Here is a 24,001-nt window from a genome sequence, read left to right as displayed (position 1 = left end):
TTTTACTCTTTCTTTTTTTATGGTCATTTACATTTCTTTAGCTTTATTAACTTGTTCCATGTTTTCTTTTAATACATGTTCAACCTCTATTACAGGCACTAAAGATGAGATATATAGAGAGCCTTTGTAAAAGAACTAATTAAGGTAAAACAACTGTTTTCAGTATTTTGTGGGTAGTGAAGAATGATGTTCTGGCTATCATCTCACACACACCTGATGCATTCATTACAGAGAACAAATCTTTATTTGAATATAGTGGAGAAAAAATGCCCCTTTATTAATCTGATGTACACTAAATACCTTTCAATTTGTTACATGGATGATAAATATTTAGCAGATAAATTTATAAACACTTCCACATTTTATAGATTTATACCGTACACAGTCATCCTACGCAGACCATGCCCTTTCACAAGTACACAGACAGCTTTCCTCAGGGGCCTTAAAACACTTGATCAAACATTTCGGAAGTTGGCAATCTGACATAGAGTAGCATACTGGAAAGATGAGTTCACAGTTGTACCATCTGGACTTGAAATGAAAAATTCAGAATTTCAAAAAAGATAATTTATCAATGAACACACATATACAATAGTGATGACTGTAAACTGCATTACAGGAGATCACACACAGCAGTAAAGAAAACAAAGAAAGAAACAGAGAGGTCAGGACCATTGACAAGATCTTGTTGCAGATTAGTAGATCTGGAAGTAAGCATGTATAAATAGGGATTTGACTTCAAAGTATCTCATTACCGTATATACAATATGTACGTTTCCTCACATTAAGAAATGGAGACTGTCAGAAATGGTTATGGTTTTCTTGAAAATGTATGCACACTAACACGCCTGCGCTTTTGTACACTAAAGACAGTTTGAAAAATTATACTCCTAGTTGGCTCAGAACAGTTGGCAATTTGAGTGGAAGTTTAGTAGGAGAAACTGGAAGCAGAAAATAGCTCATGAAAAACAAAGAAAGAATACACTTTTTCCTTCTGTTGCTCAGCATTAGAAGATGCTAACATGTTTTTAAGAAAATCAGTAACCTGACAATGCCAATAAATTACAATGAAGGCAAAGAGCTCTATTTTCAGCACCTCATCCTTGCTGCCTGACTTCTGCACATACATTATTACACTGCAAAGGAAACTGCCCACTTAAAAAAAATCTACTTATGTACAGTAAATTGTCACAAGGATAAGATACAATTTAGTTGTCACAATGTTATGCAGCTGAGGGTAATACAGCAATTTTTGGGAAAGTTTTAATTGGTATTTTTAATACAACATTCTATAGAAAAAAGGCTAAAATAAGCTGTCAGTTGATTTATTAGTCTTGCAGCATGGAACGCTATTTAAAACCCTTTTACTGTTTGGGAAACATTGCATTCATAGGAAAAAGCCAGGCTAAAATTATTCATGTTAAAAAAATGGGCTAAATGAACACATTTCTCTCACATCAGCAATTCCAACATGACAGTATACACAATCACGTACTTAATATTTTTGAGAATATGGTTTGTAAGTCTTACATCCACCTGTGTTATAGGGGTGTGTGTATGTATGCATGTATACTCACCCACATGTGTCTGTATATGTATTCACCTCTAACTGTGTAATACTTATTCTTTACAATCTACAGTATTATATAGCTGCAGGCTAGGATTTAAAGAAAACAGCTGCCAAAATTAAAAATAATTGAACCCTAGGCCTTGAAATATTACTCTTCATGGTTTGCATTTAATTTGATTCCATTTCATTATTCCTTCTCCTTCTTTTGAAGGATCACCTTTTAACTGGTTAAGACAGGCCTACATGAGGTTCACAAATTATTTCTATCACATAGCCAGTGAGTGGGGGACAGGTGTATATTTACAAGGCAGACATTAAGAGGACAAAAGACATGTATTATCAGAAATACATGGTTAGAAAACATGCAGCATTATCAGAGAGAAATGCTAGGTGACACTGGAACAACATATAAGACATTGGACTCTTACAGAATACCATGTTTGCAATGAGTTATGAGTGCTGTCTGTTAGCAGCAAGTAGCTTCAGCTTGCTTGGTCAAAACTACTGGGGAAAACTGAGTGGCAGGTGGTAGATGTCCAAAATTAGAAAGTAAGAGGCTGAGCAAAAAAGCAGATCCTTAGGACCCAAGGAAGCATTTCTTTACAGAGAGGGTGGTCAGACACTGGAACAGGCTTCCTAGAGAGGTGGTCAATGCCCCATGCCTGTCAGTGTTTAAGAGGCATTTGGACAATGCCCTTAACATGCTTTAACTTTTGGTCATCCCTGAAGTGGTCAGGCAGTTGGACTAGATGATCATTGTTCATGGATTTTTTTCCTCTTTGTCCTTCTCTTCAATTTGCTTGCTTTTTCTCCCCTTTCCTACCCACTATTCTCCTTTTTTCCCCCCTTTTCCTACCTTGGAACATTCACTCTAATCTCAAACCATGCAAGGTCCATGTTGTTGGGCATTTTGTTCATCTTTATTAATCCCTGCTCTTGCTATATTCAAAGCACAACGTAGGCTCTCATGCCGCTCACTTCTCTACATCCAAACTTAATCATATACTTACGATGTGGGCAGGATTCAGGATAAGAACCAGCATTGAAATCGGCCTAATTTTACATGTAATGAGATTTTAGCATGTTAGCCTTAAACCAGAGGCCTCAAAAGCTGAACCTTATTTTCCTGTGGCCCATTTTCTCCACACTGGTCAGGTGGCATGAAGTATTGGATCTGGATGTTCTTTGGAACTGCATACAGAGAATGGACAGAATATACTACTTTAAGTAGACAGTGCGTAGCAAGACAATGTAATATTTTTAGCATTGCTCTTGATATTTACTCTAAACATATACAGAGGCTTCAGATTTCAAAAAAGATGTACAGTAAGTACAAGGAGGTGAACATGTGCTACTAATGAATGGCACAGAGAAGCAGGGCTCAAATACAATTCTCATCAGAGAAAACAGCCTTGAAATAATATTAGGACTATGACTAGTTGACAAAAGCCACAGATACAAAACTAAGGCCAGCATTTTGTTCTTAACTTGGAACTTGGTGAAAAATAATTCTTCCTCCTTTTTTTTTTTTTAAAGTAGTTTAAAAATTTAAGACATGCTTAAATCAAATTTAAATATAAAATATTTTATCTCAAATATTTTGACTGTTTATATTACAAAATAAACACACTTCCTAAACTTTTTCTTACTATATCATGTTTAAATTACCAACATAAAAATAAAAACACACTAGTTTTTTGCACTCATGCTTTTTTAATTTAGCCTCTTTTCTCATTTGTTAATAGCGGAAAACCACATCTTGGGCTTACATTTTGGTGCTACAATGTGTAGCACGGGCATTTAATAACTGAAAAATGTAACTTCTAGATTCAGTAAATTAAACAGTGAACTTTAAATGTAATGAATGGTCATCTTACATGGACTATCTTTTACTGACTCTTTCAATACAACTAAGACAATGACTGACACAGAATACAGCGATAGATATTACTACCAAAAGGTAAGTAGTTCACATATATGAGCAAGAGAGAAATTGGGGGGGGGGGGGGAATCTATCTTACTACATGATGACCTTGTCTGAAAGCCTAATTTCTTTAGCAATGATTCAACCACCTAATAAATGTTGTCAGACATAATTAGAAAAAAATACTGATAAGTTTTCCCTTATGTTTTATACCAAGTTTTTGAAACTTGAAACTGCAGATAGTTCATCAGCTGATACAAGTTGTCTTAGCTCCACTGAAAGCAATGCCAGTTTCTGTCATTACAGGATCTGCCCCTTTTGTCTACCAGTTTTATAGATGTGTCTATATTAAAATGTTAGCATTAAAAATTAAGAGATCTCAAAACCTTTTACAGAGCAGTAGGACTAGTGGGAAACACTTTACCGTAATCCAGAACAGTCCACAGCATATGGCTTAGAAGGAATATCTTCATTACCATTTACTCTCCATCCTTACACTTAGTCTAATAAATACATTACCACTCCCTACAGCCTTGGCAGCCTTCTTCTTTAATGGCCTTTCAGAGAAATGTTTGAAAGTGTTAAATAGTGAGATATCTCTAAAACTATTAAAATCAGCCAAGTAAATGGTTATATGAAAGAGTATATAAACTTTGAAAATAATTAAGGTGGTTTTTATTATTGCTTTGTTTCGATATTGTTTAAAAAAATCTTTTGAGAAGTTTAAATTACATTATACTCGATATTGAAATTATAACCTGATTAAATTTAGTAAGTGGCATTCTACAGCCACATATTTTTATAATCATTCTATGACAAAGAAATATGTATTAGAAGTATAAATACAAAACAAACTTTTCTGAAAACATCTTACTTTTCATATAGTTCACTGGCCTGATTCTTCCTTTATTCATACTTACAACAACATAAATACTGGTTTGCATTGATTCACTCCTGGAGTAAGACAAATTCACTGTTTTAAAATGGCAAAAATATTCCAGATGCCACAAGTGAGAAGAAATAAAAAAAAAAAATTCTGGAGGATCAGCAACAAAGAGTGAAAGTGCTTATTTTATTATTCTCTTTACTGCTCACTGATTATGGGCTTTTCATCTCCCTGCAGTAACTGTTGCCTTCTCCTCAGCAAATACGGGGTATAGTTGGTAATCTTTACTTTAGATTGAATCTACCTAAAAAGGTTTCCAAAGAAAGAGGCATTGCCACAAATTTTTACCATCTAAGCACAGCCACAGAAGGTCAGCACTCTCAGTACTGATGAAGTCTATACAGTTTCCTGATTAATGCTGCATGCATTGATACATGTAAGATTAACATTCTCTGTGCCAATACTGTTAATTGACTTGCATGTCTGTACTGTTACAAAAGCTCACAATGCCATGGCCAAATTTAGCATGTATTTTTAAATAATATGACTGCTTGCATTTTAAATATCTAATTATCAGTATGGTTTTAAGCTTCCTGGACATGTCACTGAAAGTGTTTTAAGAGTTAGCTTTGCAGTTTGAAGTATGCAAAAGCAAACAAAACTGAGAACTTTCATACAGAGATTTCTAAATCTCTGCCACTCCAAATTATCTTTTGAGTTTGATTTCTGACATCTGAGCACTCTACTAAGTGTTGAAAATCTGAAGCCTTTGCACCGTCAGTCAGAAGAGTTGACAAAGTATGAAGGAGGAAATAAATACTAAATGGCTTTTTCCAGTTACATCAACACCTGGGTTCTTGTGTCAGGAAGCTGAAGTCCTACCAGACCTCCACATACTAGAACAGTAGAAGCAAGGAAAAGAGGGACTGCTTTGGCAATACCAACAAGGGAACCAAATATTAAGTTTCCAAGTACAGCTGCTGCTTTGCATAGTGCATTCAAAAAGCCAAAGCCTGTTGCCCTAGAAGAGAAAACAGAATAAAGTTTAAAATGGGTGAAAAAGTAAAGCCTTTGAGACAAACCCTCAAAGGGAATAAATCAGTACAGCCCCAGTATCTTAAACAGAATTTATGCCAAAAAGGATTCTGCACCTTTTCTTTATAATGTGAAATCAAAGCTCAGCTGCTATAGCATTTTATTAAGGCAAATTCATTCTATTGCCTCAGGGACCAAAATGCGAAATGAATGACTGAATAGGTAACTTTGCACCTCTACACTAGAGCAAAGGACTTGCAAAAGGAAACTAAATATTTAAAATGTTTGTCCTGGTTTCAGCTGGGATAGAGTTAATTTTCTTCTTAGTAGCTGGTATAGTGCTGTGTTTTGGATTTAGGATGAGAATAATGTTGATAACACACTGACATTTTAGTTGTTGTTAAGTAGTGCCTACACCAGTCAAGGACTTTTCAGCTTCCCATGCTCTGCCGGGTGCACAAGAAGTTGGGAGGGGGCACAGCCAGGACAGCTGACCCAGAATGGCCAAAGGGCTATCCCATACCGTATGACGTCATGCTCAGTATATAAGCTAGGGAAAAAGAAGGAAGGGGGGGACGTTCAGAGTGATGGTGTTTGTCTTCACAAGTAACAGTTATGTGTGATGGAGCACTGCTTTCCTGGGGATGGCTGAACATGTGCCTACCCCTGGGAAGTAGTGAATGAATTCCTTGCATGTGCAACTTCTACTCTAACTATTAAACCGTTCTTATCTCAACCCACGAGTTTTCTCCCTTTCACCCTTCCAATTCTCTCCCCCATCCCACTGTGAGGCGAGTGAGCGAGCAGCTGTGAGGTGCTTAATTGCCAACAACTAGGCCGCTCGCTCACTCCCCACACCCCAAAGGGTGTCCCTCTAGAACATTTGTTGAGTTCATTTAGTCCAGGACTTTGGACTTCATCCATCATAACAGTCTTTCACGGTAGGAGAAACAGTGTGTGGTACTGGATTGTTGCATGCTGAAGCCAGTTCTAGTTCCATCACCGCTGCACTTCACTTGGTTTCCTCAAAGTTCATGCTTCATTGGTCTGGGTGATTCTTACTGTATACTGTTGATATGGCATATAGCCACCATATAATTGATGACATCCAGCATTATATAGCAATTAACATCATACAATTCAGTACACCCCAAAATCAAATCCCTTTGATGTAGACACCAGACTTCCCCATCCTCCCGCATTACCCACCAGTCATACTCAGGTCCTTGAGCAAAAGCAATCCCATGAATGTGTTTACCTCTGCCTGAGACAGGAAGAAGCCAGACTGTCTTCCCCAACATATTTTTTAAGGTGCACTACAGGGACTTTATCCCCCCTACAGTATGTAAAAAAGTCTTGACTGGGCAGGGCCAGATCGACTGGCAGATCCCCTAGTGTTGACTAGTGACCTTTGCTAAATGTGTATCCCACTGTTTGAATGTCCCACCTCCCATTGCTCTCAGTGTAGTCTTTAACAGTCCATTGTATCGTTCGATTTTCCCAGAGGCTGGTGCACGATAGGGGATGTGATATACCCACTCAATGCCATGCTCTTTGGCCCAGGTGTCTATGAGGCTGTTTTGGAAATGAGTCCTGTTGTCTGACTCAATTCTTTCTGGGGTGCCATGTCGCCATAGGACTTGCTTTTCAAGGCCCAGGATCGTGTTCTGGGCGGTGGTATGGGACACGGGATATGTTTCCAGCCATCCGGTGGTTGCTTCCACCTTTGTAAGCACATGGCGCTTGCCTTGGCGGGTTTGTGGGAGTGTGATATAATCAATATCTGCCAGGCCTCCCCATACTGATATTTCAGCCATCGTCCTCCATACCAGAGAGGCTTGAACTGCTTGGCTTGCTTGATTGCAGCGCATGTGTCACATTCATGGATAACCTGTGCAATAGTGTCCATGGTCAAGTCCACCCCTCGATCACGAGCCCATCTATATGTTGCATCTCTTCCTTGATGGCCTGCGGTGTCATGGGCCCACCGAGCTAGAACTAATTCACCCTTCTGTTGCCAGTCCAGATCCACCTGAGCCACTTCAATCTTAGCAGCCTGATCCACCTGCTGGTTGTTTTGATGTTCTTCAGTGGCCCGACTCTTGGGTACGTGAGCATCTACGTTAACGTACTTTTACAACCAGGTTCTCTACCCGGGCAGCAATATCTTGCCACAGTGTGGCAGCCCAGATGGGTTTGCCTCTGCGCTGCCAGTTGCTCTGCTTCCGTTGCTGCAACCACCCCCACAGGGCCTTTGCCACCATCCATGAATCAGTATAGAGACAGAGCATTGGCCACTCTTCTCGTTCGGCAGTATCTAAAGCCAGCTGGATGGCTTTCACCTCTGCAAACTGACTCGATTCACCTTCTCCTTCAGCAGTTTCTGCGACTTGTCGTATAGGACTCCACACAGCAGCCTTCCACCTCCGATGCTTCCCCACAAGACGACAGGACCCATCAGTGAACAGGGCATATTGCTTCTCACTTTCTGGTAGATTATATGGTGGGGCCTCCTCAGCATGCATCACCTCCTCCTCTGGCGATATTCCAAAACCTCTGCCTTCTGGCCAGTCCATGATCACTTCCAAGATTCCTGGGCAACTGGGGTTTCCTATTCGAGCCCGTTGTGTGATGAGTGCAACCCACTTACTCCATGTAGTATCAGTTGCATGATGTGTAGAGGGGATCCTCCCTTTGAACATCCAGCCCAGCACCAGCAGTGCCAGGAGGAGCTGTGCTTCAGTACCAATCACTTCCAAAATGACTCAAACCCATCTGCTGCCAATATCTCTTTTTCAGTTGGAATATAGCCAGCCTCGGATCCTCTGTATCCCTGGCTCCAAAACCCCAGGGGTCGACCTCGAGTCTCCCCTGGTGCTTTCTGCCAGAGGCTCCAGGTAGGGCCATTCGCCCCGGCTGCAGTGTAGAGCACATTTTTTTACATCTTGTCCTGCCCGGACTGGCCCAAGGGATACTGCATGGACGATCTCCCGTTTAACTTGTTCAAAGGCTTGTCGTTGCTCAGGGCCCCATTTGAAATAATTCTTCTTCCAGGTCACTTGATAGAGAGGGCTTACGATGAGACTGTAATTTGGAATATGCATTCTCCAAAAACCCACAACGCCCAAGAAAGCTTGTGTTTCCTTTTTGCTGGTTGGTGGGGACATGGCTGTTATTTTGTTGATCACATCCATTGGGATCTGACGACGTCCATCTTGCCATTTTATTCCTAAAAACTGGATCTCCTGTGCAGGTCCCTTGACCTTACTTTGTTTTATGGCAAAGCTGGCCTCCAGAGGGATTTGGACTATTTTCTTCCCTTTCTCAAAAACTTCTGCTGCTGTGTTGCCCCACACGATGTCATCAACGTATTGCAGGTGTTCTGGAGCCCCACCCTGTTCCAGTGCATTCTGGATCAGTCCATGGCAAATGGTGGGGCTGCGTTTCCACCCCTGGGGCAGTCATAGAATTGTTCAGGTTGGAAAAGACCTTTAAGATCGAGTCCAACCGTTAACCTATCACTGCCAAGTCCACCACTAAACCATGTCCTCAAGCACCACATCTACCCTTCTTTTAAATACCTCCAGTAATGGAGACTCAACCACTTCCCTAGGAAGCCTGTTCCAATGTCTGACGACCCTTTCGGTGAAGAAGTTTTTCCTAATATCCAACCTAAACCTCCCCTGGCGCAACTTGAGGATGTTTCCTCATGTCCTATCACTTGTTACTTGGGAGAGGAGACCAACGCCCACCTCGCTACAACCTCCTTTCAGGTAGTTGTAGAGAGCGATAAGGTCTCCCCTCAGCCTCCTCTTCTCCAGACTAAACAACCCCAGCTCCCTCAGCCGCTCCTCATAAGACTTGTGCTCTAGACCCTTCACCAGCTTCATTGCCCTTCTTTGGACATGCTCCAGCACCTCAGTGTCCTTCTTGTAGTGAGGGGCCCAAAACTGAAGACAGTAGTCGAGGTGCAGCCTCACCAGGGCCGAGTACAGGGGCACTATCACCTCCCTGGTCCTGCTGGCCACACTATTCCTGATACAAGCCAGGATGCCATTGGCCTTCTTGGCCACCTGACCACACTGCTGGCTCATGTTCAGGCGGCTGTCAACCAACACCCCCGGGTCTTTTTCCACCAGGCAGCTCTCCAGCCACTCTTCCCCCAGCCTGTAGCATTGCATGGGGTTGTTGTGACCCAAGTGCAGGACCCGGCACTTAGCCTTGTTGAATCTCATACAGTTGGCCCTGGCCCAACGATCTAGCCTGTCCAGGTCCCTCTGCAGGGCCTTCCTACCCTCCAGCAGATCAACACTCCCACCCAACTTGGTGTCATCTGCAAACTTACTGAGGCTGCACTCAATCCCCTCATCCAGATCATCAATGAAGATGTTGAACAGGACCAGCCCCAACACTGAGCCCTGGGGAACACCACTCGTGACCGGCCGCCAACTGGATTTGACTCCATTCACCACCACTCTCTGGGCTCAGTCATTCAGCCAGTTTTTAACCCAGCGGAGAGTGCACTTACCTAAGCCACGAGCAGCCAGCTTCTCCAGGAGAATGCTGTGGGAGACTGTCAAAGGCCTTACTAAAGTCCAAGTAGACAACATCCACAGCCTTTCCCTCATCCACTAAGTGGGTCACCTTGTCATAGAAGGAGATCAGGTTAGTCAAGCAGGACCTGCCTTTCATAAACCCATGCTGGCTAAGCCTGATCCCCCAATTGTCCCGTACACACTGCATAATGGCACTCAAGATGGCGTGCTCCATGACCTTTTCTAGCACAGAGGTCAGGCTGACAGGCCTGTAGTTCTCCAGATCCTCCTTCTGACCCTTCTTGTAGAGGGGCGTCACATTAGCTAACTTCCAGTCATCTGGGACCTCCCTGATTGACCAGGACTGCTGGTAAGTGATGGAGAGTGGCTTGGCCAGCTCCTCTGCCAGCTCCCTTGGTATCCTCAGGTGGATCCCATCTGGCCCCATGGACTTGTGGGCATCCAGGTGGAGGAGCAGGTCAGTGACTGTTACCACTTCTATAACTGGGGCTTCATTCTGCTTCCTATCTCCATCTCCCAGCTCAGGGAGCTGAAAACCCCAAGGATGACTAGCTTGACTATTAAAGACTGAGGCAAAGAAGGCATTAAGTACCTCTGCCTTCTCATCCTTCGTGGCAAAGTTACCTTCCACATCCAACAAAGGAGGGAGATTCTCCCTGGCCCTCCTTTTGTCGCTGATATATTTATAAAAACTTCTTTTGTTATCTTTAACAGCAGTGGCCAGTTTAAGTTCTAGCTGGGCCTTCGCCTTCCTCATTTTCTCCCTGTATAACCTCACAACATCTTTGTCCTCCTGAGTGGCCTGCCCCTTCTTCCAGAGGCGGTAAGCTCTCCTTTTTTCCTGAGTTCCAGCCAAAGCTCTCTGTTCAGCCAGGCCAGCCTTCTCCCCTGCCTGCTTGTCTTTCGGCACATGGGGACAGCCTGCTCCTGTGCCTTTGAGACTTCCTTCTGGAATAACATCCAGCCTTCCTGAACTCCTTTGCCCTTCAGGACTGCCTCCCAAGGGACTCTGTTAACCAGGCTCCTAAACAAGCCAAAGTCTGCCTCTCCAAAGTTCGGGGTAGCAGTTTTGCTGACACCCCTTCCTTACTTATCCAAGAACTGAAAACTCTACCTTGTCATGGTCACTGAGCCCAAGACAGCGTCCAACCACCACATCGCCCACCAGGCCCTCTCTGTTCGTAAACAGCAGGTCCAGCAGGGCACCTCCCCTGGTTGGCTCGCTTACCAGCTGCGTCAGGAAGTTCTCTCCCACACACTCCAGGAACCTCCAAGACTGCTTTCTCTCTGCTATGTTGTAGTTCCAACAGATATCTGGTAAGTTGAAGTCTCCCACGAGAACAAGGGCTAGAGATTGTGAGACTTCTCCCAGCTGCTTGTAGAAAACTTCGTCTGTTTCCTCATCCCGGTTGGGTGGTCTATAACTCCCACCAGGATATCTGCCTTATTATCCAATTCCAGTCGATTGCAGGTATACTGGAAACCCCTCCAAGTGAAAGCAAACTGTGGCCTGCACTCTGCCACCAAAGGGATAGAGAAAAAGGCATTAGCAATGTCAATTGCGGCATACCACTTGGCTGCCTTTGACTCCAGTTCGTATTGAAGTTCTAGCATGTCCGGCACGGCAGTGCTCAGCTGCGGCATGACTTTGTTCAAGCCTCGATAGACTACTGTTAGTCTCCACTCTCCATTGGACTTTTGCACTGGCCATATGGGAATGTTAAAAGGTGAGCGAGTCTTGCTGATCACTCCTTGGCTCTCCAGTTGATGAATCAGCTTATGGATGGGAATCAGGGAGTCTCGGTTGGTGCAGTATTGCCACCGGTGCACTGCTGTGGTAGCAATTGGCACCTGTTGTTCTTTGACCCTCAGCAACCCCACAACAGAAGGGTCCTTTGAGAGACCGGGCAGGGTAGACAGTTGTTTAATTTCCTCTGTCTCCAAGGCAACTATACCAAAAGCCCACCGGTACCCTTTTGGGTCCTGAAATACCCTCTCCTGAGGTAGTCTATGCCAAAGATGCACGGAGCCTCTGGGCCAGTCAGAATGGGGTCCTTCTGCCACTCCTTCCCAGTTAAGCTCACTTCAGCCTCCAATACAGTCAGCTCTTGGGATCCCCCTGTCACTCCAGAAACACAGATGGGTTCTGCCCCTTTATAGCTTGATGGCATGAGGGTACACTGTGCACCGGTGTCTCCTAAAGCCTTCTACTCCTGTGGGTCTGATGTGCCAGGCCATTGAATCCACACAGTCCAGTACACCCAGTTGTCCCTTTCCTCCACCTGGCTGGAGGCAGGGCTCCTCTAGCCCTGGTCATAGCATTCGTTACTCACTTCTTGTAAATGCAAATCAAAAGGCCCTTTATTAAGATCAGGAGCAAAATCAGCCCTTTTATCCTGTCTAGGGAACTGCTCACTGGAAACTGGAGCAGCAATTTTCCTGGAAGAGCCACCTTTTGTGATTGTTTTTCCTTGTAACTCATGTACCCGTGCCTCTAGGGTCGAGGTAGATTTTCCATCCCATTTCCTCATGTCCTCTCCATGGTCACGCAGATAAAACCACAGGGTGGCCCGTGGTGTGTGTCCACTATATCCCCTCTCTTGAGCAGAGGGACGCTTACTCCTAATGGCCGAGATACTGGTCCGTACAGGTGAGGAGCAGGACATGTCCTCTGAATCATTGGAACTCCCGGGATAATTTCTCAGCTAGCACATCAGGCAGTTTCTCCACAGCTGAGACGCAGGCCCGTAGGGAGGAAGAGAGACTTCCTTTGTATTGTCAGAGTTGGCCAGCCAATTCATCCACCGTTGGTCCCTCTTCATCTTTCCAGGTCATTACTGCCAATGAGTTTGCGTGCGATGATGGTGCGCTCCGTACAAACTTCCGCCACATGGGTCGTGTGCACTGGACTTCATCTGGATCTTTGGGTAACTGCTCGTTGTCCAGGTCACTATGAATCACCTCCAGCACAGCTAATTCCCTCAGGTACTGAATACCTCTCCCCATGGTGGTCCACTTGCCTGGGTGACATAGAACATCTGCCTTGAAGGGATACCTTTCCTTCACGCCTGACAGGAGTCGCCTCCAGAGGCTGAGGGCTTTTGCCCCTTTTCCAATCGCTTTGTCAATGCCCTCTTCCCTAGAAAGGGATCCCAGCTGCTTGGCTTCCCTACCCTCTAATTCCAGGCTACTGGCCCCATTATCCCAGCATCGGAGCAGCCAGGTGACGATGTGCTTGCCTGGATAACAACTGAAATCTTTTCACATATCTCACAGCTCACTCAGGGACAGGGATTGGGTTGTTACCATCTCATTTGTGGGTTCTGCCTCTTCCCCCTCCTGTTCTCGTGATGGCCCTGGTTCATCATCAGCCCTTACTAAACGAGTTGATTTTCTTGTGTATTTTTTCTTCTGTATAGGGGCAAGTGATACTGGCACAGGTTGGTTCTCTGGTTCAGCTGCAGTACATGTCACCAGAGCTGGTATAGCCGCAGTGCCTGTCATTTCGTCGTCAGATCCAGAGACCACCTCTTCCCCTTGAGCATTCTGGATAGTGTTGAATAGGGCTCGGTAGGAACGGGCCAGGCCCCAGCACGTTGCAGTGATTTGTGTCTCTCTCAAGTTGCCAGGGTGACAGCATACTTTTTCCAAATGTTCTACTAATTTTTCAGGCTTCTGCACTTGTTCAGGGGTGAAGTTCCAAAATACTGGAGGGGCCCACCGTCCAAGGCATTTGCCCATACTCTCCCACACACCCTGCCACTCCTAACTATCCAGTCTTGGAGCAGATCTCTGGATGATATTCTTAAAGTGCTTATTAACCTTAGACAAAACCAAAACAATATTCCCAAGAACTACCAATAGAAATTTCTTAACTACCCAAGGATGTTCAAGATCCTGAAAAGTTGTTGTAATGAAGGAAAAAACATCATAGAAAACAACAAAGGTGCCATTCTGTGTTTCCTCCATAAAAAAACCTCTCAGAAGAGGTATAATTGCTAATTGTCTCCATGAGGTGGTACCCAAAGTACAGTAATGGCTTCACTACAGAACCCAAATATCAGATAATGCTCAAGGCCAGTGTTTTACTAATAAATAAGTCTCCCAGGCAAAACATCACTAATCACTGCAGAGCACAGCAAACTGCAAAACCCAACACCAACCTTTAACACGTACTGCAAAATCAAGAGCATGGTGCAAATCAGGTAGACTAATACCGAGGACAGATGAATCAATATTATGACCGGCAACTCTTAACGAATTCCTTAATACACTCTGGTTAATCTGTTATTATCTCAAACCCTTCGTGCCCCATGTTGGGCGCCAAAAAGGTCTGTCATTGTTTAATCCCAGCCAGCAACTAAGCACCACACAGCTGCTCGCTTACTCCCCCCACCCCAGTGGGATGGGGGAAAGAATCAGAAGGGTGAAAGTCAGAAAACTCATGGGTTGAGATAAGAACAGTTTAATAATTGAAGTAAAATGAAACAGAATAGTAGTAATAATAATAATACAATAATAATATGCAAAGCAAGTGATATGCCATACAATTGCTCACCACCTGCCGACCAATGCCCAGCACATCCCCGAGCAGCAATCGCTGCCCCCTGGCCAACTCTCCCCAGTTTATATACTAAGCATGATGTCATACGGTATGGAATAGCCCTTTGGCCACTCTGGGTCAGCTGTCCTGGCTGTGCTCCCTCCCAGCTTCTTGTGCACCTGGCAGAGCATGGGAAGCTGAAAAGTCCTTGACTGGTGTAGGCACTACTTAACAACAACTAAAACGTCAGTGTGTTATCAACATTATTCTCATCCTAAATCCAAAACACAGCACTATACCAGCTACTAAGAAGAAAATTAACTCTATCCCAGCTGAAACCAGGACAGTGTTGGATTGGGAGACAGGAGGTGGGGAATCTTTTGAGAACTGGTTTGTGATTTGGGAAGTCATCAGACTAAAAGGATGATCATCTTGGAGTACTGAATAGAAATTTATTTCTTACAGGTGGTATACATGTTCAACCAGTGCTTTCTTAAAAGGCTAATTAGACCTCCAACAATAATTAATGGCTATCTCTTAGGGGTAAAGAGAATGGGGCATAGAAAAAAAAAAACAAACAAACTTCTTGGTGCAGAAGAGGTATCCGAGACACTTTAGAGAAAAGGGAAAGGAACTAGATTGCCAACAGAAATTATGACACTGGTAACTCAGAGGGGCTTTTGCATTGCAGAGGCATGATTTTAGTAATCTGGATTTAGTATTTTAGATATTTGGTAACCTGTGTGCAGATGTATTATTAAAATGATAGAAGTTTGCATAAATTGTGTTTTGACATGACTGTGTAATTCATAGCTGCAGGAATAACCTTGTCCCAACAAAAGTGTCTTAAATTTTTGTACAATATTAGAATTTCTAACATTTCTCAAATCTCTTAGAAGCAAGAGAAGGACTACAGTGAGCTCACTGGGATAAATTAAGTACAATCAGGAGGATAGAAACTTCTTTTCAGAACAAAATATTTCTTGTTAATATTAAGTACTGCCATTAGAAGGAAAAAGCCCCCAGTCTAAACAGCAGGGGTTAACAGAAATACTAATGGACTGAGTGACTAAGAATAGCCCTAGTTATTGTACTGAGGTACATATGAGGGAAAGGAAGTCTTGTGCTCAGATGCTGCCTGAATTCCTAATTTGAGGAACTTCTAGTGGAGATCCTGAAGAGCAGCCCAGAGAATAAACTTGAAGTAAGCAGACTTGATCCCAACTGAGACCAAGGATATAAACTCTTGAGGTTCTTCACAGAACTATTTTTTGATTCTGAAAACAGCAAACCATGGTATCAAGGGATAAGAGATCCTCTCCCTCAAGCAACCAGTGGACATATCCACAGTGCAGAGTATCACTAGTTCACCTACACTGCTCTTCTGCAAATCTGGTCACTGGATCTCAATAGTGAGAATCAGTCAGGCCCTTCAGTGTCCTACATCCAAGTCTTATATCAGGAGAGAGGTAAAAGCTTCTGTGTAGTACAGTTGATGGGGATATAGGTGTTTTCAGCACTGTCCATGCCCTGACTGTATCCGACATGCTGTGCTTCAGAATTATACCAGTCCTGGTATATTTGAGGACCCTGAACCAAAAGAATGATGAAGGTAGGTATAGATCCTTCTTGCATATTTCTACAGGGCTCTAGTTCGCTATAAGAAGCTGAACTCTAGTTAACCCACAGAGCCAACTTCAGAATCTGAACAAGATTCAGAAATGTGCTAATTTGAAGTAATGGTACTTTGACTGTCAAATTCTTGAATCAGTTAACAGAATGTTTGCAGGACAGAATTAAGTCATGGAACAGACTAGTTAGTTTACCTTCAAAAAGGTCTTTTTCCATTAACATTAAATATTCATTTGTCCATGGTTGCAGACCAAAGTTAACCCTCTAAAACATTTCTTATGGAAGTAAAATCATAAGAGTCAATACTTACTGTTCCAGTGTCAGCTCTATGTATTACATGCCTTTTCTGACCCCAGGATAAGACACAAATTAGTCTCTTTTGCTGGGTGATTATAACCATAATAAATATAGTAGAACTTCAGCTATATGTCTCTTGCAATGGATAGCAGTGTTTCAGTCTCTAAAATACCTGAGATTTAGCAAAGTAATTATGATTTTGCCTGAAGTAATTGTAATTCCTCTTTTCGTAAAACATGGTACCCATCCAGATATTGCATGACAAGAAATATCAGTGATATTTAAGGAAGGAGAGAAAGATCATTTGGATGGCAGAGCAGAAACTACCCAGAAACACTGGTTGAAAAAACAAGTAGAAGAGACTCAGATATGCTTCTTGAATGGTCAAAGCCCTTACTTGCTTATTTTTTCTAAATTTAATTAAACTTGCAGTACTTTTACATAATATTTAGTGCCTAAAAAGCTAAATGTGCACATCCTGGAAGTGACCATCTTCACAGTGACATGCTCTGCTGCCCAACAGTGCAGACCAGTGAGGGCTGCCTGAGAGCAGCAGATGAGGAAACTTTGGAAGTGTTGCTTGTGAAGCTTTTCTGACAGAGAAACATTTGCAGCAGTTCCTTGAAAATTCCTTCCTCAGAGAAGGAACGAGCAAGTTTTAGGAAGACTTTTGGAGAAATCAGTCCAAAGGAGGAGTGGAAGATACACTGAAGGAAGCAACAAAGAGCCACCCTACTGGAGTAATCTTTCAAAGCATATGAGAAGATCAAGTCCCTACCACAGAAACATTTGTACTGCAAAGGCAGAAAAAGCAGAGCATCAGAAGAATACTTGGGGGAAGCTGATCAGCACAGGAAGAAGCTCCTGACAGGAAAGGAGCTCCAGACTGACGCATCTTCTAGGGTGAATGAGAGTGCAGGTAGGAAGGAGGAGCAGGAAGAAGAAAGACTGGTTGGCAGCTGGCTGAATATGGGCCAGCAATGTGCCCAGGTGGCCAAGAAGGCCAATAGCATCCTGGCTTGTATCAGAAATAGCGTGGCCAGCAGCACTAGGGAAGTGATCATCCCTCTGTACTCGGCACTGGTGAGGCCACACCTCAAATACTGTGTTCAGTTTTGGGTCCCTCACTACAAGAAAGACATTGAGGTGCTGGAGCATGTCCAAAGAAGGGCAACGAAGCTGGTGAAGGGTGTAGAGAACAGGTCTTATGAGGTGCAGCTGAGGGAGCTGGGGTTGTTAAGCCTGGAGAAGAGACCTTATTGCTCTCTACAACTACCTGAAAGGAGGTTGTAGCAAGGTGAGGGGTCAGTCTCTTTTCCCTAGTAACAAGTGATAGGACAAGAGGAAATGGCCTCAAGTTGCGCCAGGGGAGGTTTAGATTGGATATTAGGAAAAACTTCTTCGCTGAAAGGGTAGTCAGGCACTGGAACAGGCTGCCCAGGGAAGTGGTTGAGTCCCCATCCCTGGAGGTATTTAAAAGACGGGTAGACGTGGTGCTTGAGGACATGGTTTAGTGGTGGACTTGGCAGTGTTAGGTTTGCAGTTGGACTCGATCTTAAGGGTTTTTTCCAACCTAAACAATTCTATGGAAGTAGACTTTATCCCAACCAGGTAGGAAAAGGTTAAAGACAACACAGCTAGCCTGGAAAACAGTCTATCTGATAGGGTAATAACAGGCTGCAGCTTTTTTGAACAAGTCAGGCAAAGAAGGAGAGGAAGAGTCAGAACTGTTCCAATTTCAGCCTTGTTTATGCACAGAAAGTATTTCTAAATTTGTAGTGGTAACTGGTTGTGATCAATGTCTGCACATGTAAACAGTTTCTTCAGCTGCCAGTACTGATGTAAAACCAAACTTGCTCCCAAAATACAGTAAAAAACCCCAATATTCACATAGAGAAAACAGACACTTAGTCATCAACAGCCTCAATATATTCAAAGAGATACCAGAACTCCTCAAGGAATACATAGATCTAGCTAATGCAAATTTGGACAGATACAGGCAGGAAATCTTTGGAAAGGCAATAGTACAAAACGTATGTGGATGCTTTACTTATATTCAGTGTTGTTTTATACTACATTAGAAAAGTAAGCTGTTTCACAGATGCTATTTGCCTATATCAATAGTTATAACAGGGGTCTGAATTTTTTTTTTTTGAGCAATTTGGACCATTTATTTTCATGTGCTGGGGTCTACAGATAGCACATTCAGGGCTGCCACTGTGATCTAGATCTGTTATAGGTTATCTACCCAAGATTGCCTTATTAAGGTTTAAAGTAATTTTGTAATACAATATCTCTTATATCTGAGCAAAATTAAGGTAAGTTGTTGGCACTGAAAAAACAGTTCTGCTTTCTAAAATGGACTTATTCAATTTTTCCAATTGTAAGGGGTAAAGAAGAGTAAGACAAAGTAAGCCCATTTTTATTGCCCTTGGCTGTCCTGCTGATACAAAATCAACAGCCCAGCAGTTCAATCTTTTGATCTTCAGCAGTTTTCAGGCATGTCCTTTTGCCTAAAATATGCACATCATCGGCAGGAACAGTAAGATTTTTACAGGCTTAAGTAAAATGGTGTTGCGACCTGTACCTGAAAAGCATTGTCACTGTTCAACCTTCTGCCTTCATATCCTTCAATTTTAATACTGCGTTTGACTGTGAATTTGTTGTGCATTAATACTCAGAACAAAGTCATGGAGCAAACTGTTGAGCTCTAGGGATAGCAAATTCAGACCTGTTGGTTTATAAACATCTTTTAGAACAGTGTTTGCAATTCAAATCGGCTAAAATCTGTATTAATTCACACCTTCATAAGTCAGTCTACTGAATCCAAGGAGTAAAAATAGCCATGCAATATATATGTATTTGTATCACAGCATATACGAGCACAGTTTTCTCTTGCAGCCCAAATACAGTCTTTGCTACAGTGTTTCAGGAGAGTGCTAGAATGTATGGAAAGTCTGCAAATGATCAAAGATATGTGATGTGTCATCTCAGCATCATGAATGAAGTGAAGAGAATCCAAAGTCATAAGGCCATTATTACTATATACACCGATTTCCATTATGTTGATCAGTTACTGAGCAAAGCACTAGCACAAAAAATGTCTTTTTGACTCTATGAGCAATCCTCATTACTGGCCAAGGGAGTTTGGTAGCAAGAATCCCTTGGCCAGCTAGAGAATGTCAATAAATCCTTCAAGCACATCAGTAAGACAGTGCTGATGAATCAATTTGGGCTTGCCTTAAGAAAAAAAAAGTTACAGATTTTAGTATTGATTGAAGAAAAATGCAGAAGTCCTATAAAAATGTCAGGTCTGAGAGAAAGCTGGATGTTAGAGAAAAGGAATTTTCCCAAATGTATTTTACTTCTGGTGCTGGGAAAGCTATGACAAATTAAAGTGCTTAGCTTCCTTTCACGTAAGCCCCACATAACAAATAGCAAGAATCCAAACAGTTAAAAATAGAGGGATTATCCAAGCTTTTAGATTAAAAGAGCTTGTTTCCTGGTTGCCATGTATAAGCACCTGGTCTAAGAAAGAGCATATTCCTACATATAATATTTCAGGCCTGCTTTTCCATTGTTGATAGTCAGAGCACCCAACAACTTCATTGTCCTGCAGTGGAGTGCTACTGAATGTGTAGCACAGATATTTCATAACCTTCTTGCCAGAGCTAGTGCCAAGCCTATCCAGCACTTTACAAAAGACTCTGAATCCCATTGTTGTGGATGTTGATAATATGCAAAGGCTATGAAAACAGAGTTTCTGAAAGTTATATGGATAATTTTCTAATGTCCAGACATTTTCAGATCTTTTAAAAAAATAAGTACACACATGCATATTATAGCCTGACCTATTACAGCACTCGGCATGCAAGTAAAATCATGGAGTTTGCCTTCCTGCCTTGGCCTACTGCCTAAGGAATTGCATAGGTTCAGCATTTCATGCCTTAAAAACACCATGAAATTTCAGCAAAATGCAGTTGAACCACATATACAGGATGGCAGTAGAAAATAGCTGTCAGGAAGTCTATTATAAGTTCATGACTGCTGTTATGACTCAAAAGAATAGAAAACTTCTGACAGCCACAACAATAAAAACTTGGACTTAAGACACCCCATGAATAGTGTTTATTACTCTGGGGACAAATTCTCTGGGCTCAAGAAGAGGAGCAAAAGATAAATATAATGAACTGAAGATAGGTGACTGACTTCTTAATTATGACCAAACCCTTATGAACTTATTTCAGAGGTATTAAAAAAGGCAAACCAGGATGACTTCATTTTATAGCACACCTTGAATTCTAAATATTCCTGGCCAAGATTCAAACCCAGATGTCTGGCAGCTGTAGTAAAACTGATGAATTGTTGGTTATGATGCAATCTGACTTTAATTTACTCTGCAGGAGATACAAGGAGATGACCTATTTCTATTCCACTTTGTTTCTGTTTGGCTTATTTGTTGTATCCACTCCTTGACAAGAGTCTTGGCTTATAAAGTTGGTGCTTCCCAAGTTAGTTCACAAAAAGATATTTATCATTTATGTGACAGTAACTGTTGCATTTTAAAGTCATAAAAATCTCTTAAATGTTACTTCTTCAGAGAATTTTAACTCTCTTCCATTCATATTTATATTACAGGCAGAGCTAGGAAATTGTGCAATGTTATTGCAAGCCCCTTGGGCACACACATTACAATGCATTCTATAATTACCTCATCACACACTATTTTTTTCTGCATCACTCTGCCAATGCACAGAACAAAGAGAGCTTGAGGGATAAAACATGTATGTAGTGAAGGAAACTGTTTCCCTCATCTGTTGCAGAAGTTGAAAGGCACACCGTGAATAAGGTTGGGGACTGCAAGATGAGAAAACAGAGTCTCATGGTTAAGGTACTTGAGTGCTGTCAGGAGAAAGGATACAATCCCTGCTCCTGCCACAGAATTCCTCAATGTTAGCAAGTCACTTAAAGCTAACTAAATGGTCATTAAGTATGCATTTCACATTTTCTGTGTGCTCCGCTTAGCACCTTCAGGTTTGTGTTGCTGAAGTGCTGAGTGCTTATAGCTGCAGTGGAAGTTACACTTTCAGCCCATTCCCTCTTCTAAAATGCTCAGTGACTGGTATCATAGGTACCACGTGTCAAATTGGGCACCTAAAGTAATTTTTAAAAATATCTTTTTCCTCTGTGCCTCAATTTCTACATCACCTTCTTTCAGAGTAGTGTTCTGAAAATACAGAAAGTTTAAGAGTAGGAAATCACTCTAGGAGCACTCAGAAATGTTTTCAAGATGTTTAATAACTCTCCTTCAGAGCAGAGCTTCCATGGCTATGGAATAGTTTGGTTTGGCTTTCAAGAGGGTCACAACCAACCACTTTTCTGAACCAGCTGACTGCTGAGCAATCCAGGATAGCACAGGCCATTAAGACAAGACAAAAGATGAGATAATACAAGTTCTTTACATTGTGGAGCTGGATTAATTTACTTGCTTATTGGAAATTAGCTAGTTTATAGCTAGTCATCATGGGTGTCCATTAAAATTTGTGTATTGAAAAGTAAAAAAAAAAAAATAAATATTATTAAATGATTATTTGTTACCACCATGCATATCATCTGGAAGACAGAAACCTACCTATGACTAGCATTGATAACATATCATCACCTTTTAACATAACTTCTTCATCTACCTGAGAATCATTTGAAATCTATACAGTCTTTAATATCTCTTATTTTAGTAGTTGTGCAAATCAACTGAGGTTTTATAAAGAATATGCAGACAAAAGCTATGCTACAATGGCATAAAGTTTGAAAGAATTATCAAGAATTCAGGACAAACTACTTAATTACCTCAAATCCAAGCATAAGTAAATTAAAATGTTAATATGTAGGTGAGTTTGAATGCATACAGAATCCAAATCTGTTAAGATTTTGAAGCAACTTTACCTCTGACCTGCAGGCAGCTGATGAAGAAGAAACAAATGTGTCCTGTGTATCATATACCCTGCACATTTCCAAATTGCTCACCACACCCCTACCTGGCAAAAATCCAGTATGATCCATAAATAACCTGGAGTGTGATTTATGAAACACCTTTTATACTACCCTGCACGACACTGGCAAAGCCCCAGTGGTTTGGCAACTGGCTGGTTTCCATGAGGAGTAGTGCAGGAGGAAAAGGGTGGGCTGGCCAGCCTGGTCTCTTGTGCATGGTAGTGTGAACTGGCCTCCTTCCACACACATTTCTTCCAGCCCAACCGCCAGCTGCACTTTGCTGCTGGTTTGTGGTCATTTCACTGGTTGGGAGTAAGGAAAAAGTACATATTGGAACAGTAAAATGGTGACACAGTGAGCAAAATTGTTGTGCCTAGATCACCTTTTGAGGGAAAACTGGAAGCCAGTTTCAGGACCAGATTAATTCTGGATGCAGCTTTAAAATGAAAGTGGAGCACATCATCTTAAGTATGAAGGACCTCATATGCAAAAACAGATCAGGCAGCTTCATTTACCATATATGCCTGGAAAGGCTGTTCAGCCCTACAGCTACTTGCAGAACCTGGAAATTCCCAGCAAACTATGGCAAGTCATGCCAGGCTATGGAGATCAGAGGAGTCTTAGAAGGAAAGACAGGACCATCAGAGGTGGGGAATGGTGGCTGTTAAACTGCAGCCGGTCTGGACAAAAAAAAAAAAAAAAAAAAAAATCAGAGAAAAAACTGTGGGAAACAGCCTATTTGAGTCCCTGAAGGTATTCATTTTCAAATAGTTCTACGAAACATGAAGAAGCTTTGCCCCAATCTAAAAAACAAACAAAATGTATAGGAAGAGACTTCTAGAATTGCTTGTTTCCTTATAACTCAACTGGCAAAAACTGGCAGTGATGGAACCAGAACTTTTAGGGGGGAAAAAAAAAAAAAAAAAATCTCATCTTCAGTATATGTCAGCAGTGTCTTTCCTGACAAAGGTAGATTTGGCCTATCAGCCTTTTTATATTGATAATATAAAATGACAAGTTTTCTGTCCAAGTTGTTGCAAAAACAAAAAAAAACCAAACCAAACCCAACAACTCAGCTGCAAGTAAATTTTTGAGGTGGAATTCAATACAGCTATTGTTTGCACACACAAGCTTTTTAAAAAAGGAAAACGGGGAAAAATTTGCTACAATTCCAAAGCTAGCAGAAACTTAAAACCAACTATTATCTACAAAATTCAGATGCCCTAGAATAGATATCAGTTACATTCTTTTTATCATTTCTAGTAATAATTTTTTCTTCCATTAACATCAATGGCTTTTTCAATTATTTTTTTTACTTCATTTTAAGAAAATATTTGTGCCTACTATGTTCAGAAATGTCAAGAAGATAAATATCCTTTAGAAATAGTTATTAGAATTATATCATAGAGTATGGCTGATAGAATAATTCTTGCCAGAAGAGCAATTTCCTGAGGTGTAATAAAAACAGTAGTGCTTAATATTAAAGCTTAGTGCTTTGGATTCATAAGTAGCCTAGTATGGTAATTTGATACAACCACAACAACGGAGATCTATTTCTTGTGTGAAG

At 41.9% G+C, this 24,001-nt stretch overlaps 1 protein-coding gene across 1 annotated transcript in view; it reads right to left on the bottom strand.

Moving 5' to 3' along the window:
* Window positions 1-336: 336 nt before the first annotated feature.
* Window positions 337-24,001, bottom strand: part of LOC104022969 (synaptic vesicle glycoprotein 2C-like) — a 110,790-nt gene continuing 87,125 nt past the window's right edge. The window contains exon 16 of the mRNA XM_087762468.1: window positions 337-5,401. Coding sequence (XP_087618594.1) covers window positions 5,218-5,401 — 184 coding nt within the window. The 3' untranslated portion in view covers window positions 337-5,217. The remainder of the gene's footprint in view (window positions 5,402-24,001) is intronic.

This window comes from Nipponia nippon, unplaced genomic scaffold (genome assembly GCF_047370975.1).
Source record: "Nipponia nippon isolate SJK-2023a ecotype South Korea unplaced genomic scaffold, ASM4737097v1 scaffold_26, whole genome shotgun sequence".
Taxonomy (NCBI): domain Eukaryota; kingdom Metazoa; phylum Chordata; class Aves; order Pelecaniformes; family Threskiornithidae; genus Nipponia; species Nipponia nippon.
Note: the sequence above shows the minus strand (reverse complement) of the source record. Positions and strands in the feature narration are given on the sequence as shown.